This window comes from Elephas maximus, chromosome 1 (genome assembly GCF_024166365.1).
Source record: "Elephas maximus indicus isolate mEleMax1 chromosome 1, mEleMax1 primary haplotype, whole genome shotgun sequence".
NCBI lineage: Eukaryota > Metazoa > Chordata > Mammalia > Proboscidea > Elephantidae > Elephas > Elephas maximus.
In genome coordinates, this window is record NC_064819.1 from 31277501 (window position 1) to 31293067 (window position 15567).

General features: G+C 42.2%; 1 protein-coding gene and 1 pseudogene across 2 annotated transcripts in view; both read right to left on the bottom strand.

Annotated features, from left to right (window-relative positions):
* The window catches only part of YEATS2 (YEATS domain containing 2), an 84468-nt gene that overhangs the window by 59807 nt on the left and 9094 nt on the right, over window positions 1-15567 (bottom strand). For both annotated transcript variants that reach the window (XM_049881493.1, XM_049881501.1), the window contains exons 2-6: window positions 6121-6239; window positions 5247-5344; window positions 4876-4968; window positions 3309-3554; window positions 1640-1755 (exon numbers count right to left, since the gene is read on the bottom strand). In XM_049881493.1, the coding sequence (XP_049737450.1) occupies window positions 1640-1755; window positions 3309-3554; window positions 4876-4968; window positions 5247-5344; window positions 6121-6220 (653 nt within the window). In that variant the 5' untranslated portion in view covers window positions 6221-6239. The remainder of the gene's footprint in view (window positions 1-1639; window positions 1756-3308; window positions 3555-4875; window positions 4969-5246; window positions 5345-6120; window positions 6240-15567) is intronic.
* LOC126074689 (cyclin-Q-like) lies at window positions 6601-15144 on the bottom strand (annotated as a pseudogene).

The window sequence follows — 15567 nt, forward strand, 5'->3', positions numbered from 1 at the left end:
GTGCTAGAATTTTGGGCTCTTCTGGTACGTACTCATTACTGCTAAGAGGGTGGCAGCTGCCTTCCTCCTGTTTGAAAGTCAAAAAACAAGCCATTCCCTTAAGTCCTGACAATGGTAAAGCTAGCTTCTTTAGGTTGCTGGTTCAAACTCACCAGCTGCTCTGCAAAAGAAAGATATGGCAGTCTGTTTCTGTAAAGATTACAGCCTCGGAAACCCTATGGGGCAGTTCTACTCTGCCCCATAGGGTTGCTATGAGTTGGAATCAACTTGATGGCAATGGGTTTGTTTTTTTTTTAGTTTAGCCCTCCCTGTTGCTAGCCCTGCCTTTATTTCATAGGAGGCTCCTTGGAAACTCTACCTTCTTATAGTCTGGTGGAGAATATGGTCACTGCCTTCTCTATGCTCATCTCTGCCAGTGGTGTCCTTATAAATGTAGTAGGTCTCCAAGAGTGTGCCTGTCCAATCTTGGTACTTTGCTCTTCCATATATATTTAAGAACCAGCTTGTCAAGTTTCACAAACTCTGTTGGTATTTTAACTGAAGTATCAATAGATCCATTTGCAGAGAAGTGGCATCTTTACAATATTGAGACTTACTATCTATGAACATGGTACACTGCTCCAATTATTTAGTTTTTTAAATGTTCAGTAAGTTTTTATAGTCTCCGTTATGCAGGGATTGCACGTTTTGTTTGACTTATCAAGTAATTCACATTTTTATTACCACAGTAAATAGATCTTTCTTAAAATCATGTTTTCTAACTTTGCGGCTGCCATTACAAAAACATGACTGACTTCCGCATATCGATATTATAGTTAACAACCTGGCTAGCCTTTCTTCCTAATTCTAATACTTTATCAAAAATGTTTTGATTTTCTACATATACAATCATATCATCTGTTAATGACATTGTTTCTTCTTTGTTTTTATTTTTCTTATCTGGCTACATTAGTATCTCCCAGTAACTCCAACTGCAATGTTGAATAGGACTAGTGACACCAGGTATTTCTTGTCTTGCTCCTGATCCGAAATACATGGTTCAGTGTTTTACCACTGAGTATGATATTTGCTTTTTGAAGATACTCTTTATCTGAGTTAACTGAATTCCCACTTTGCCATGACAAACAGATGCAAGACCAGAGACATGGTGAAAAAAATGAGGTTCTAAAAGTCAGATTTGAGGGCAGTGTCTGAGAATTTATCATTCCTACTGGCTTTCCAATGCCTAATAATTAGCACCTTTTACAAACTACACATTAAACTATAAAGAGTATTTTTAAGTTCTGTTTAGCACGCAAAACATAAGGTTACATTGCAGCTTCTTCTCTAGGGATTAACACTTCAGAGTGAACGTTATCATCTGTGGTGTGAGGCAGATGAGACGTCACTGTGCACAGACGCAGGAAGGGAAATACCACCCAAATGAAAAGCAGACTGGATTCAAACACAGACTCTGCCTGCTTACTATTAACCAAGATTACCCTAGGAAACTCTCTGGGCCTTGGTTTACTTTTGAAATAACGACAAGCTTGGCAAAAAGAATCCCTAAGGTCTCTTCCAGTATTGTAATACTATGATGTTTAAGAGTGGTTATGCCAAAGTCTTAGCTGAAAATGAGACAATCCAGCTGCATACTCACTTGGACACGTTGCCCACCACTATTGTTTTCTTCACAAAAAGTCGTGACGATTCATCCCCTGTAAAGTCAGCATTCCGCTGGTCTGTTTTATGGGAGCCAGTGGTACTGGAAGTGTCCTGAAAGAAATCACAGTGAGCTTTCATTTTCAATTTAAACTGGACAATTTTCAACAGGCCAGAAACCACAAAATCATAAAAAGTACAAATGGAATAATTCAGATTCTTTTTTTTGGGGGGAGGGGAACATTTTGTAATGCCTCTCAAAGCATGAAAGAATAATTTTACTACAAATGTTGTAGTAATTCATATAAGAAGTTTATATAATTCCGTGTGTGTTAGCAGTCACCTACATCTGCTTTGTATGTCCACACAGGATGTGGAAGGATACATAAGAAAATACTAAAATGGCTACCTTTGGGGAATGGGAATGGGGTCAATGGAATTTACTTTCTTTTCAACTTTCCGAACCGTTAAATTTTTTTCTATAAGAAGTAATATAAGCGTAGTGATTAAAAGTCTGCCTCTAGAGACAGACTGCCAGGGTCAAATCTTGGCTTTTTCATCTACTACATGTGTAAATGTCAGGCACTCACTTAACCTCTCTGTGTCAATTTCGCATCTAGAAAATCAGGGTGATAACGGTACCTACCTCGTATGATTAAAGGAGCTATTACTGTACAGTGCTTAGTAAAGTGCCTGGGCACACAGTAAGCACTAAATGTTTGTTACATAAACAATAGTTTGTGTTCCATAAAGATGTGAAATTTCTAAACCCCATGACCAGTATGACTTTAATTTTTTTTTTAATTAAAAAACAAAACAAAACAAACAAAAAAAACAACTGTTTTCCCAGATATCATACTGGAAAGATACAAGTAAATCCAAACACCAGGAGTTCTGATATTTGAATAGTGGCATTATGAGTGACTTTTCTATTTTTTTGCTACTTTTCTACATTTTTCAATATTCAACTGGAAATTGAAAACATATAAACTTATAATCATAAAAACAAATAAAAAATTTAAAAGTAAAGAAAAGCGTATCCTTGATGTGTGAGTGTTTGTAAAACAACTGTCAATTTTCTCTCTCACATACCTGGTCGGAAAAAACCACTGGTCTAATCCAATAAGAACTCTATGGGGACTCTATAGCCAAATATTATACCAAGACATTCAGGGTAGCTGGACATGGAAACTCAAACAACAAACTGCCAGGATCAACAGCAACACATGGTTTTCAATTCTATTTATCTGTCAATTTTCCTTCAGCTACTAAGGCATCTAAGAATAAAAAGTTCTGCAGAGGAAGCTGCTGGAGAGCTATTTTCCTGAAGGGACAACATGTACAGTGGAAAGTGTTTGGGTTCTAAGCAGGTCATAGCACCACCAATTCTGGAGGTTCCTATCCACACAGACGGCATCAAGGAGCTGTGCAGGGCAGTGCAGCCCTAAGTGCTAACATCATAAAAATGAAGGTTTAATTACCAGTTCTGGTAACTTTTGGGCACATATAACTTTAACCTCATTAAGGCTCAGTTTCCTCATGTCTAAAAGGGAAATAACTAGCTTATATACCAGGATTCCTATCACAGTTAAATGAGATAATATGTGCACACTTAATAAATAGGGGTTCCCCTCTCCTTTTGGTCCTTCCCGCCCATCCATCTATACCCTTCCAGTATTCCGGCTTGGTCTCTGCTCCATGTTGTTTGACAATCTTTCCTCTATGTCCACGTTACTGTTATTGTCTTTATCAGATAAGAAGTCATTGTGCTGAGATAAAGAATCACTTTCTGAATGATTTGCTGATGGTGTTTCTGATCTCTGATTGGCAGGAGATGATGATCTAGATGGTGATTCGAAAAACTTCTTGATGGCAGGATGATTAAAAACCATTGCATCACATGTCTTTGACCCCTGCAGAAATAAAAGCAAAGTTTAAATCAAAATCCACCCAAAGTAGGCAAATGTCCCATTTTTCCAAAACCCTTATTTATTTCACGATCATGCCTCAAGTCCTTCAAAATCTCCACACATCCATAAAAACAAGTCCAAACTCCTCAACAACTTAACCAACTGAGCTAACAAAACAAAACCTAGAGAGTCGTAAATAATTATGTAATGGTTCTACTACTAAAGATAGAGATGTAGGGGCCAATAAAAAATAAAAATAAATACTCTAACATATGGAAAAGAAGATCTGACTTTTAAAAGTTATGTCTCATAGCTTTACACAAACACGTCGGTTGTTCTAAATAAATAACCCTATAATCTTAAAAAAGTATCTGTCTACATATACAACGGCCCATGCCTAGGAGTATCGTGTAGCACAGGACGTTTTAGAATGGTTACCAGGAACACTGATGTGTGGGGTTCGCCCCACCCCCTAAATCCTAAAGCCCTTTCTGTGTTTTATGACTGGGATTCAGTACCCAGCTGTCAGTTGCTGTGGAGCCCGCTCTGACTCACAGTGACCTTGTGTTCTGTGACGACGCGATACACTGTAGCTATGTTCCCAGGAATCCCACCTTTCAAAAGTTATGCTACTAAAATACATGTTTTTGTGAGAAAAAAAGGACCCACAGACTAGCGTTTCAGAGTCAAAGCAACAAAGCTTTGGGTTTCAATGATGAAGGTTTTTCAGGGCTATAGATGCATTCCGTTACTGTAAACTAAAATAATCAAATAGCTAATCATAAAACAATAGGATATCTGTGTCTCTTAGTTTCAGTAAGCTGAAACTAAAATTCAGTACATCAACAAATGTCCCTGAATAAACCCTCATCGGGATACAACACAGGAAAAAAACCAGGGCTTACTGAATAGAGTGAATCTACTGAAACTAAGAACTGTCGCTCCTTAGCAGTAAAAGGCCAGAGGAAAAGTCAACTATGATCAAATGAATGGGAACCAGGGCCTGTTACAACAGGGTCTCACTCATCATTGTATCTGCAAAGCTTAGCACAATGTTTAACAATTACTAGAGGAATTAAGTAAAAAGAAAAAAAAAATGTTAACTTAGGATTATTGGTAATGTGGAGAGAGACAATTAAAAGACTGCAGGTGAACATGATGGTAAGTCTATGTATATTGCCAGGAAGGTAGCTAAGCTTCTTGAATTCTCAAGATCAATATAAGAAATGTTTCAAAGGCAGGGATTCCATGTTGACACCAATCTCCCCTTCAGACAACAAATACGGGTGGCAGGAAAAAGAGACCGAGGATGAGGAATACTTGCCTCAGAAACTTTCAGAAGACCTGCAGAAGCATAGTAGTTGGCCACAATGCAGGCACGAAGTTTATCCATCATCCTTCTTGCCTCGATCAGTCGCTAAAAACAAATGGTAACTCATCACTTTAAAAAATGACAGCGACAAAAGAGACGTACAAACAAGTCATGAAATAAATGCATATGAATGAACACACACACAGAAAGCTCAACTTCTCTAATAATCAAAGAAAGATAAAAACAATGACACTTCCACCTGATGAAGAAACCTATTTTTGAAAGAATAGCAGAGGGCAAAAACCAACCACAACTCTATCTCAATGGATTTTTCTTCTATTTTTCAATAGCTTTCCTCCTCCCCCCTTTTAGCATCATTATACCTGGTCAATGACTTCAATTTCATGTTCCTTATTCTTCATTTCAAGAGCAAATTGTTCCTTGATGATAGTCTCGATCTTCTGTACAGCTGCATCTCGAGCTGCACAAAAATATCAAAACACATTTATTTGTAAAGAATATAAGCATTAATGAATTTCAGTAATAACTTTTTTGAAAAAAAGCAAATTTAGCAATTTTCTGAGACATTCTGGGAAACATAGTTGATGATCTGATTTCAACTAGCTGCACATCTTGGACGATGAAACGCCTCTGAGTCCTAATCACCCACCCGCAGGCAGTGCAGAGACTGACCTGGATCAATGTGTCCCATGTTTCTATCGTTCCACGTTCAGGATACAGACCATATCTGAGAGCCATGCAAAACATCTAATTAATGCAAACAATATTTTAAAATAATTTTAGCAGTATCCTGAGCAATGGTAGTCACGAAACCTCAAGTTTGGTGAGATCATTTAATTTGTCCATACATGTTAAAATAATATGTAACTGTTAAAATAAAAAATGTTAGTCCGTGTATAACCATCGTCATCTCATGTGACTGTACCAGTGTAGAACACATACCACACTTGGCAAAAACTGACCTACATAAAACCTAGAGGCCTTCTAAGACTTTGTACCTAACACACAACAACAGTTACCTGTAGCCTGTCTTATCACTGCCATTTCCACTGTCTACTTCATAGTGTTCCCGCCAGATCTTCTGCCTTTTACGCCACACCAGCAGCTACTGTTAAACAAAGTACTTTGCTAATCGCTCTCATGAAGCCCTCCAAATGATACACAGCAGTGGAAGCACATTTCTGGGGACACATGTCAACAAAATTAATTCATTTCCTAAGGCAAGTCCATTTCTACCTGAATTTTCAATTGCTTTATGCCGCTTATTTGGAAGGGCCACAGATATATCCTCGTAATCAGGGTCGGTTTCCTTGATGGTTCGCTTGATTCCAGACATGATGACATTCAGTTCTTCACTGTGAAGCAATAAGAAATAAATCGATAAATAACACTGGGTGATACTAGCAGTTATGGGAAAGAGCCCTGCTGGTCTGACAGTTAAGCAAACTGAAAGGTCAGAGGTTCAAACCCATCAACAGTTCCGTGGAAGAAAAGACCTGGCAATCTGCTCCCATGGAGATTACAGCCTAGGAACCTATATGGTGCAGGTCTACTCTGTCCTATAAGGTCACTATGAGTCAGAATTGACTCGACAGCATACAACAACAACAATGGTACCTACAGGAATGTGTGTGCATACACACAAAGCAAATAAATATTACATGATACCAATACTTTTAAGTCTATGCATATATATATATGTACAAAAAGGTCTTTTGTATCCCCTTAAAGTCAAAAGCATAAGCCACAAGCATAAGCAAAGATTTAAAGCCATAAGCCTACCTCCAGAAGTTTAATGAAGGAAAAAAATAAAAATAATAATCATCTGTTAAAAAGCATGTGTTTCCCTTTCAAAGGAAAATCCTTTACAAGACAGCTTTAAAAATGACAAAACGGCTTCTGACCTCCTCTAACTTCACCAGGGGGAGAGAAAATCACCATCAACATCAGGCTGATTCACAAGAGGCAGAGGTCTGACACACCCCCTCTCTTCAACCTTTTCACCAATTTTGACACCAGCCGTCCCTCCCACGGCACTCTCTACTTCTCTGCTTGGGTTCAGTAATTCGTTATAATGGCCACACAGAACCCACAGACAGTACCTGCGATTATGGGGTTTATTAGGGAAGTAGCAGGTTACAATTCCAGATCAGGGAGGACCGAGGATATAGTTCTTCAATCAGGATAGCTCCTCCTTGCGCAAGCGTTACAAAGCTCTTTAGCTCCGCCAATAAGTGCCTGGGGCACCCTACTCCACCCCTAAGCCTTGGTCCGAAGGCGCTCGGCTCTCTCACTCATTGGGTCAACAAATCCACTGGACCCGCCTCGCTGTGTGGCTGGGAAGCCCACCGCGCCGTCTTGCACCAGTCTTCTGGTTCTGCTGCTGCTGTTTCTCTGCTGCCACTTCTCACCCATCTCTAGCGTTACAGAACTCCCTGTCTCCTGGGTCTAGGAGGTTCTCAGTGCAAGGACCTGGGTCCAAAGGACATACTCCACTCCCAGCTCCTCTCCTTGGTGGTAATGAGTTCCTCTATTCTCACCTTGGGGATAGCTCATTTCGAGCCTAGTGCAATGGCAAAACTGACCAATCCCCTCATTAGGGTTCCACACAATTTATTTGCATGGTCCCACAACCACAACCTTTGCAGTCTGAAATTGGTAAAACATGCAATCAAGATGCATTGATAATTACTGGTGATTGGAACACGAAGGTTGGAAACAAACAAGAAGGATCTGTACTTGGAAAATACGGCCTTGGTGATACAACATCGGAGATGTTAGGACAGGATTTTGCAAGACCAATGACTTACTCACTGCAAATATCTTCTTTCAACAACATAAAACAGTGACTATGCATATGGACTTCGCCAGGTGGAACACACAGGAATTAAATCATCTACACCTGTGGAAGAAGATGATGGAAAAGCTTGATATCAGTCAGAACAAGGCCAGAGGCTGACTGTGTAACAGACCATCAATTGCTCATATGCAAGTTCAAGGTGAAGCTGAAGAAAAAACATCCACAAAAGCCAAAGTACGACCTTGAGTATATTCCATCAGAATTTAGAGACCATCTCAAGAACAGATTTGAGGTATTGAACACTAATGACCAAAGATGAGACGAGCTGTGGAATGATATCAACAACATCATATACGAAGGAAGCAAAAGGTCATTAAAAAGACAGGAAAGAAAGAAAAGACCAAAATGGATGTCAGAAGAGACTCTGAAACTTGCTCTTGAATGTGGATGTCAGGTGGATCTTGGCTGACAGCCAAGAATACCAGAAAGATGTTTACCTGTGCTTTACTGACTATGCAAAGGTATTCGACTGTGTGGATCATAACAAGTTACTGATAACACTGGGAAGACTGGGAATTCCAGAACACTCAATTGTGCTCATGTGGAACATGTACATGTAAACAAAGGCAAAAATAAACTATACCTATTTACTGAGGTAATAAGTTTACAAATGAAATGTATGAAAATAGACTGTTACCTTGAAAGTATTTGTTTTTTATTCTTGCAAGGTTAAAAAAGAAATAACGATGTAAATGTCCCTCATCTCTTAGTCTAGTTCTTTCTCCCATCTCACAGACAGCCTCACTGGAGTCAGCTAGGAGAGAGATTCATATGTAATAGCATATTTGCAAATCCTGGATCTGAGAGGACATTTTTCCTACAATTGTTATCTTGTAAAATAATCCCTAAGCCTAAAAATGTTCTAAAAAAAAAAACTCCAAGCATTTACAGACATCCTAAATCAAGCCATTTGAGGTTTTTAAAAATTTAAATATGAATTATTCTGGAGAGGCCCCAAATCCACCTATTATTATCTGTTTTTTAAACTCACAAGAAGTAAGCTAAGGTCTTGTTCTTTCGGCCTTCTCCTTTTGGTCTGCAATTAGATTTAGACACCCTGAAAAACCTTAAGAATTTATATAGAGAACATTCTTTTTTTGAGGTGGGGGCTGGGGGGAGTTGTATCACCTTTTATTATACAAAATGAATTTCCTCTCTGTTACAGTCATCCTTTCTATAAATCTGGCTTTAAGAGAGCCCGGGGGTAAAGTCAAATACGCTCCTTTGATTTGCCTCTCAGTGAAGCCACGCCTCGAATGCAGTATGAATCCTCACGAAGGACAAAGCACACATGGACCACCTCAGCTCTGCCCACAGGATGGTTTCCAGTCAGCAATCAAAGGTGCGATCCCTTCATCTAGCACATGGCTGGGAGGGGCAATCAAGGCCACAAGTCAAAGCACCATCAGCAGCCATCTCCAGCAGTGCAAAGCCACTGCTCCCAACCAGTCCTTTGGGGATAGGCCTGCATGGCAATGTGGTGGACCCAATCCAGCTAGCCTGGCAAGTCCAGTCCACAGCCAAGCATCCTGCTTCTCTTTGGAGAGGCTGGACCAGTGCCTTAGGGGATCTCTGTGTCCACAGTATTAAGTCTGAATGAGATCAGACACAATATCATCAATGGTTGGCTTGGTAAGTTTGTCACTAAACATCTAGAATAGAAAAACAAAACAGGTGCCCATTAGACTCACTCTGTGTCAAACCAGGTCATTGATGAACACTAAGCCAAGAATTGCATTTCAGCAGCAAGAGCGAGGACAAGAGGGCTAGGCTATGAGCACAACGGTGGTTCTCTTGCAAAGCCAGTTCAGTTCCAGCCTGCTGGAGGCCAAAGACTTAAAGCAGACAACATTCCAGATGGAAAACCACTAGTAATCATCCAACCCAGAGAGGAAAGGGGACTTGTCCAAGGCCACACAGGGTGGAGGTGACAGAGCTGGGCCCAGAGCCCGGTCCTGCGATGGTGACCTCTAAGCCCTTGGAATATCCTGCCTGCTGAGAGTGCCTCTGTATACCTGGAGCCTTAGGCCACGCCAGATAGTCTATGCCAACAGCGGGATTCACAGTGGGGAACTTGGACGACCCCAGATAGTCTATGCCAACGATGAGATTGATGGTGGGAGCCTTGGGCCACATGGTAGCAGCTTGACCTGTGGGAGACTGGAGTCTGAGTAACTAAGGTCAGCCACATGGGTGCTCCATGCTTATGTGACCAACCCCCAATAAAACCCTGGAGAGCAAGGCCTGGCTAAGCTTCCCTGGTTAGTAATATTCATGTGTGCTGTCACACATCACTGCTGGGAAAAGTAAACACTGTCTGTGCAACTCCACGGGAAGAAGACTATCGGAAGCACACACCTGGACTCTGTCTTACGCACCTCTTCCCTCTGCTGGTTTTAATCTGTACCCTTTCGCTGTAATAAACTGTAACCATGAGTATAATAGCTTTTCTGAGTCCTGTGAGCCCTTCTAGTGAATCATCAAGCCTGAGAGTGGTCTTAGGGACCCCTAACAACAAGGAAAGTAAAAACCAAACCAACGAGCCCTTGGTCAGATGCTGTGACTGCCCTGGGGTCCAAGGTACCGACAAGGGACAGAAGTCAAGGTCCTGGGCCAGCCAAAGCGGGAACTGGACCTGAGATCATCCTCCTGCTCCTCCCCGCAAAGACAGCCAGGACCTTGAAAGGCTACAACCTCAGTGAGATGATCTAGGAACTTCTGAGCACTGGCTCATGAGGCTTGGCTGTCTCATACTGGGCTCTGGGTGGAAAACAAATACTTAAAAAAAAAACGGGTTTGCTCAGCAGGGTCCACGCACCACCTGTGTAGTCCTGGAAACCCCAAGCCGAGAAATGACCATTAAATAGTAGTCCAGGGCAGTGATAACCCTGGGGCACCTGGCAGGAAGAAGGCAACAGGCTGTGCAGGGAGACACAGCCCAGCCCTCAGAAAAGCCGTGGGCCTGATGGCGTGACTGCGCCTCACGCTCAGGAAGGTCTCCTTCCTACGCAGGAACAGTACGTCTGCTCGTAGGGCAAAGCAGAGGTGCCTGGAAGTCAAATTTCCCCTTGTTTTAGAAAACGTAGGCACAGAAGTGAGGTCAGTCTACTGGCTGGAACACGGCCTCAGGGGAGAGGTGCTTCCGGGCATGGCTGGACACGCAAGGGGACTGTGTGGGCATCAGCCAAGGAATAGGGTGTGTCAGGAAAGCTTCCACTTTCAGCAGGGTGAGCAGGGGAGGTGGCACTGAGATGGGGGTGTGTGAGCCAAGACCTGCAGGAGGGGAGGAAGGAGTCAGGGAGGTCTGGGAAAGAGCCCCAGGGCCGAGGTTTATTAACCTCTGACCTAGTCCAAGTTCTCATTCAATGCACAGGGAAGGCAAAGAACGATGCAGCCCAAGTGTCCACAGTCCAGAGGCAGAGAAACCCTGCATCAGACCACAAGAACAGCTCTGGTATTCCCAAGCATCCCACGTCGTCATGGAAAATGAATGAAAACGAACATGAACATCCAGGAAAGGGTGCTCCTGGAGGTCCTTGGGAAAAGCAAGGGTGCACACACTCCAGCCAGGCCACTCACGGAGCGGCTGCCTCACCTGCCACCATGGCTTCTAAGCCTCGGCAGGTACCTCGATGCCGTACAGCTGCAGGGCCAGGTGGAGCACTGCCATGTATATGCTGCACCTGGAAGCAGAGGCACAACCCCTGTGGCAGCTAGCTGCCCAGCAGCAGGGCCCAGGTGGTCACAGGGATGGGCGTATGCTGCCAGCTCTATCAGTTCATCCAGTTCTTGAGTGAGATCAGATAATGGAGCAGGTCCTTGTCTGGGTGCTGGAAGGAGACCTGGAAACGCAAAACTCGCAGCAGGAGCAGCTCGCACTGGACGATGCTATCTCGGAGTTTTCAGAAGCGGGCGTCCAGCTCCAGGGGGCTCACTGCTCAGGGTCAAGTACCTGCTGGACATGTTGATGATGTCCTGTCCACAGGTGCTGCTCCTCCACCTTGCTGCCCAAGTAAATGGCAGACGTGGTGATGAGGTAGGGGTCGTAGGCATCCAGATCAGCCTCGCTGAAAAACTTGTGGTAAATGGCTCATGCCGTGGCAATGGGGATGGACCGCAGCCCTAGCTTGACACTTGCCTCCATGATGAACTAGTCACTTGGAAGTGTACCCTCGTCTCTGCCCACCCCTTCTCCACAACTCTCCCGCCAAAGGGTCTCCATGAGGCCCTGCCCGCTGACCCCCCCCTCCCCTGGAGGAGAGCAGCCTGGTGCCTGGGATTAGCAGAGGAGTGGGTGGGGCTAGCAGAGGTTAGGGTGGGGCTTTCACGGACAGGGCAGGCAGAGGGGGCAGGGCTAGTGGGGAGGGGTGGGTAGAGGGACAGGGCAGAAGTGGGGCAGGCAGAGGGCAGGGTGGGGCAGGCAGAGAGGAAGGGAGGGGCAAGCAGAAGGGGGCCCTCTGTAGCAGGTGGCCAGAAAAGCCACATTCTTAAAAATCAATAAACCTCATCCCTTCTTCATCAAGGCACACAGGAAAAAAAACACCTCCTACTGAGACAAGCCAAGAATCAGAGGGAGATACATCCCAAGAGATCTCCAAGCCTGTTCCTGCTCTATGCCCCTCCCTCAGTGACCACCTGCCTTCTACAGCTTGCCAAGATGCGGATGGGATTATCTATAAGGATGAGGCCAAAGTCCAGCATCACTATCACTCACCCAGTCTACAGACCTCATAATCTGTGTATTCTCCCGCCTAGTCTCCTAAGTCATCTCAAGAATAACAGTGGCTCCTCTCCAGAAAGACTTGGGACCTGCGAAGAAATTGTATTTTGGTATACCCTTACTTGGAGACCTGGTGGCACAGTGGTTAAGAGCTCAGCTGCTAAGCAAAGGTCTGCAGTTTGAATCCACCAGCCGCTCCTTGGAAACCCTATGGGGCAATTCTACTCTGTCCTGTAGGGTTACTATGAGTCAGAATCAACTCAACGGCAGTTTTGGTTACCCTCACTTAAGGGACAAAGCAAAACACTCTTTTGACTTTTACTCTAAAACTGAGGGAATAGGAGGTAAAAGATGGATTTGGTGGTATAAGTGAGGAAGAAATCACCAATGTGTTAATTTGTTCTGCCAAAATTAATTCATTTTTCATGTCGCCCTTGAAATAAAGCGTTGTCTGTCATCTTCAGGTATAGATTCAAGCTTCTGATAAACACACTGAGGAAGATTTAACTCTGTACTAAGCATTTTCTAATAATTCAGTCTGGTTCTGTCTAGCAAGAACAATACTGAAGTCTCCACATGCCACATTCAAGCGAATGCTAGCTAACTAAGGCTAGGCACACCTGCTCAAGGCACACTCTCACCATGATGCTGCAAGTGAACGGCATGTATAACCATCGACCCATGAAAAGACCATTATGTTCTGGATTCTTCTTGTCTGACTCCTAGATTTATGAAAAGGAAGTGTGAGCAGTTGTTAGATACTGTCAGATTCAACTCTGAGACAAAATGTCCTATTAATCCTCTTCAAGCTTTGCATCAGTTGGAATTGAAATAATAGCTATAATATGAACTGTAAATAAAGCAAAACAAAACTGCCTTGCATCACACTACTCAAAAAACATCAGCCATCCTGGTTTTTGACAAAAGTTAAAGATCAAAAACAAAACAAAAATTTTCAATGTTTGGATATTTGAAATAAAACTCCAGAGAAAAATAATTTTTAAAAGTTGTACAATTAAAAATATTTTATGTAACACAGAGTCACTGGAAATTTTCATTGAAAGGTCTTATTTTTCATGTCACAGAAGACCTAAAACAAAAAAACCCAAAACTATTGCCATCAAGTAGATTCTGATTCAGGATGAACCCATGTGACAGAGCAGAACTGCCCCATAGGGTTTTCTCGACTGTGATCTTTACACAGAAGCAGATTGTCAGGCTTTCTTCCACTGTGCCACTGGGTAGTTCAAACCACCAACCTGTAGGTCAGCAGGTGAATGCGAACTGTTTGCACCACTCAGGGACCCCTAAAACCCAATCCTAAAATCCTGCCATTCCAAGACCGTAAAACACAACTTAATTCTTGAGAAGAGGGGAGGAAAGCCTGGTAAATAAGGTACTTAGAAGATCTGCCATATACTACATGAGGTATCTTCTCAATATAAAATTCTATGATCCTCATGGCATTTGAATCTCATGAGAACACTAAACTTTTCCCATCCTGTTAAAAAAAGGCGGGAGGACACAATCATTTTCCATTTGCTTCCACACAGACATTCCTAAGATGTGATGATGATTTTGTAGTTCTCTGGCCTTGTCCTTTCTATATTCTTCACTTCCAACAAACTATTTTCCCTTTCATAAAAAAGACAACCAACGTTCCTTTATTAAATATGAGAGAATCTATAATATATTCTCCTTGATTAGCCAAAGAGATCTTTCAACAATGTCTATAAAAATTCACATATTCAACAAAACCAAAAAACCTGTTGCTGTCAAGTCAATTCCAACTCACAGCGACCGCACAGGACAGAGAAGAGCTGCTCCACAGGTTTTCCAAAGAGCAGCTGGTAGATTTGAACTGCCGACCTTTTGGCTAGTAGCCGAACCCTTGACCGAGTCGCCAGAGCTCCAAATATTCAACAGGAGAACGGATAAACAAACTGTGGTATACCCAGTGAACTCTGATACAAACTACAACATGGATGAGCCTCAAAATCACTGTGGTAAGCAAAAGAAGCCAGACACAAAAGAATATATACTCAATGATTTCATCAATATGAAGTTCTAGAACAAAGAAATTAATCTATGGTGAAAGAAGTGAGAAACTATTTGAGGGTGGCGGTGGGGAAGATTGAGAAAAGACATCTCTCTGAGATGACAGAACTGTTTTTTATCTCGATAATGGCGTGGGTTAGATGGGTTACACAATCTTCAAAACTCATCCAACTGTACACTGGGCCCTGCCACCCTCTGTCCTTGATCACTAAGATGGAGACACACTGATATTCTCACTGCTCCTCAAATACACTCAATCTTCCCCTAAGGCTTTGGATTTATGGCTCCTTCTGCCTAGAGTGCTCTCTCCCCAGGTTAGCTTGACCAGATCTCAGCTCAAACATCCATCTTACACAAAAGTCTTTTCTGATCACCCTAGCCATAATCATGCCACCCATCCCACCTTCCCCCTCCAGACTGCCTGGAACACTCAATAAATAATTGCCTGAATACATAAATGAAGGGTTAACTAAAATACATGCTAAAACATAAACACCCACAGGGCGCACAGCTACTAGCTTACACTAGGTTTTATCATTCCTTTGCACAGTACTTACATATCTCTTTGTTGATTCTGCTGAAACTCCAAAGCCATTAAATGTTTAAATAAAGGGACGTACAAGGTTAATATACAAGGCAAGAAAACAAAAAGACAGCAGGCATTTAATATGACAAAGACTGATACTATTAAAAGTTACAATGACATAAACTACACACCAAACAATATAGTATCAAAATATACAAAAAAAAAAAAAAAGGAATACAAGGAAAATTTAAGAAAATCATGATCACAGTAGAATCTGAACACATCCTTTGCCAACATTTAAAATATCAACAGATAAAAAGACAGATGATATAAATGCAATTATGCCTGATTTAATAGATACATACACCTCTGAATCCAACAGAGAACAATCCATTTGAAATAACTACAAAACATTGTTAAAATTAAATCATATAGTTACGACATGAAGTCTCAATTTACAAACACAGAAATAATATAGGCGGTATTCTCTGATGCCAATAAAATTCAATAAAAAATTAA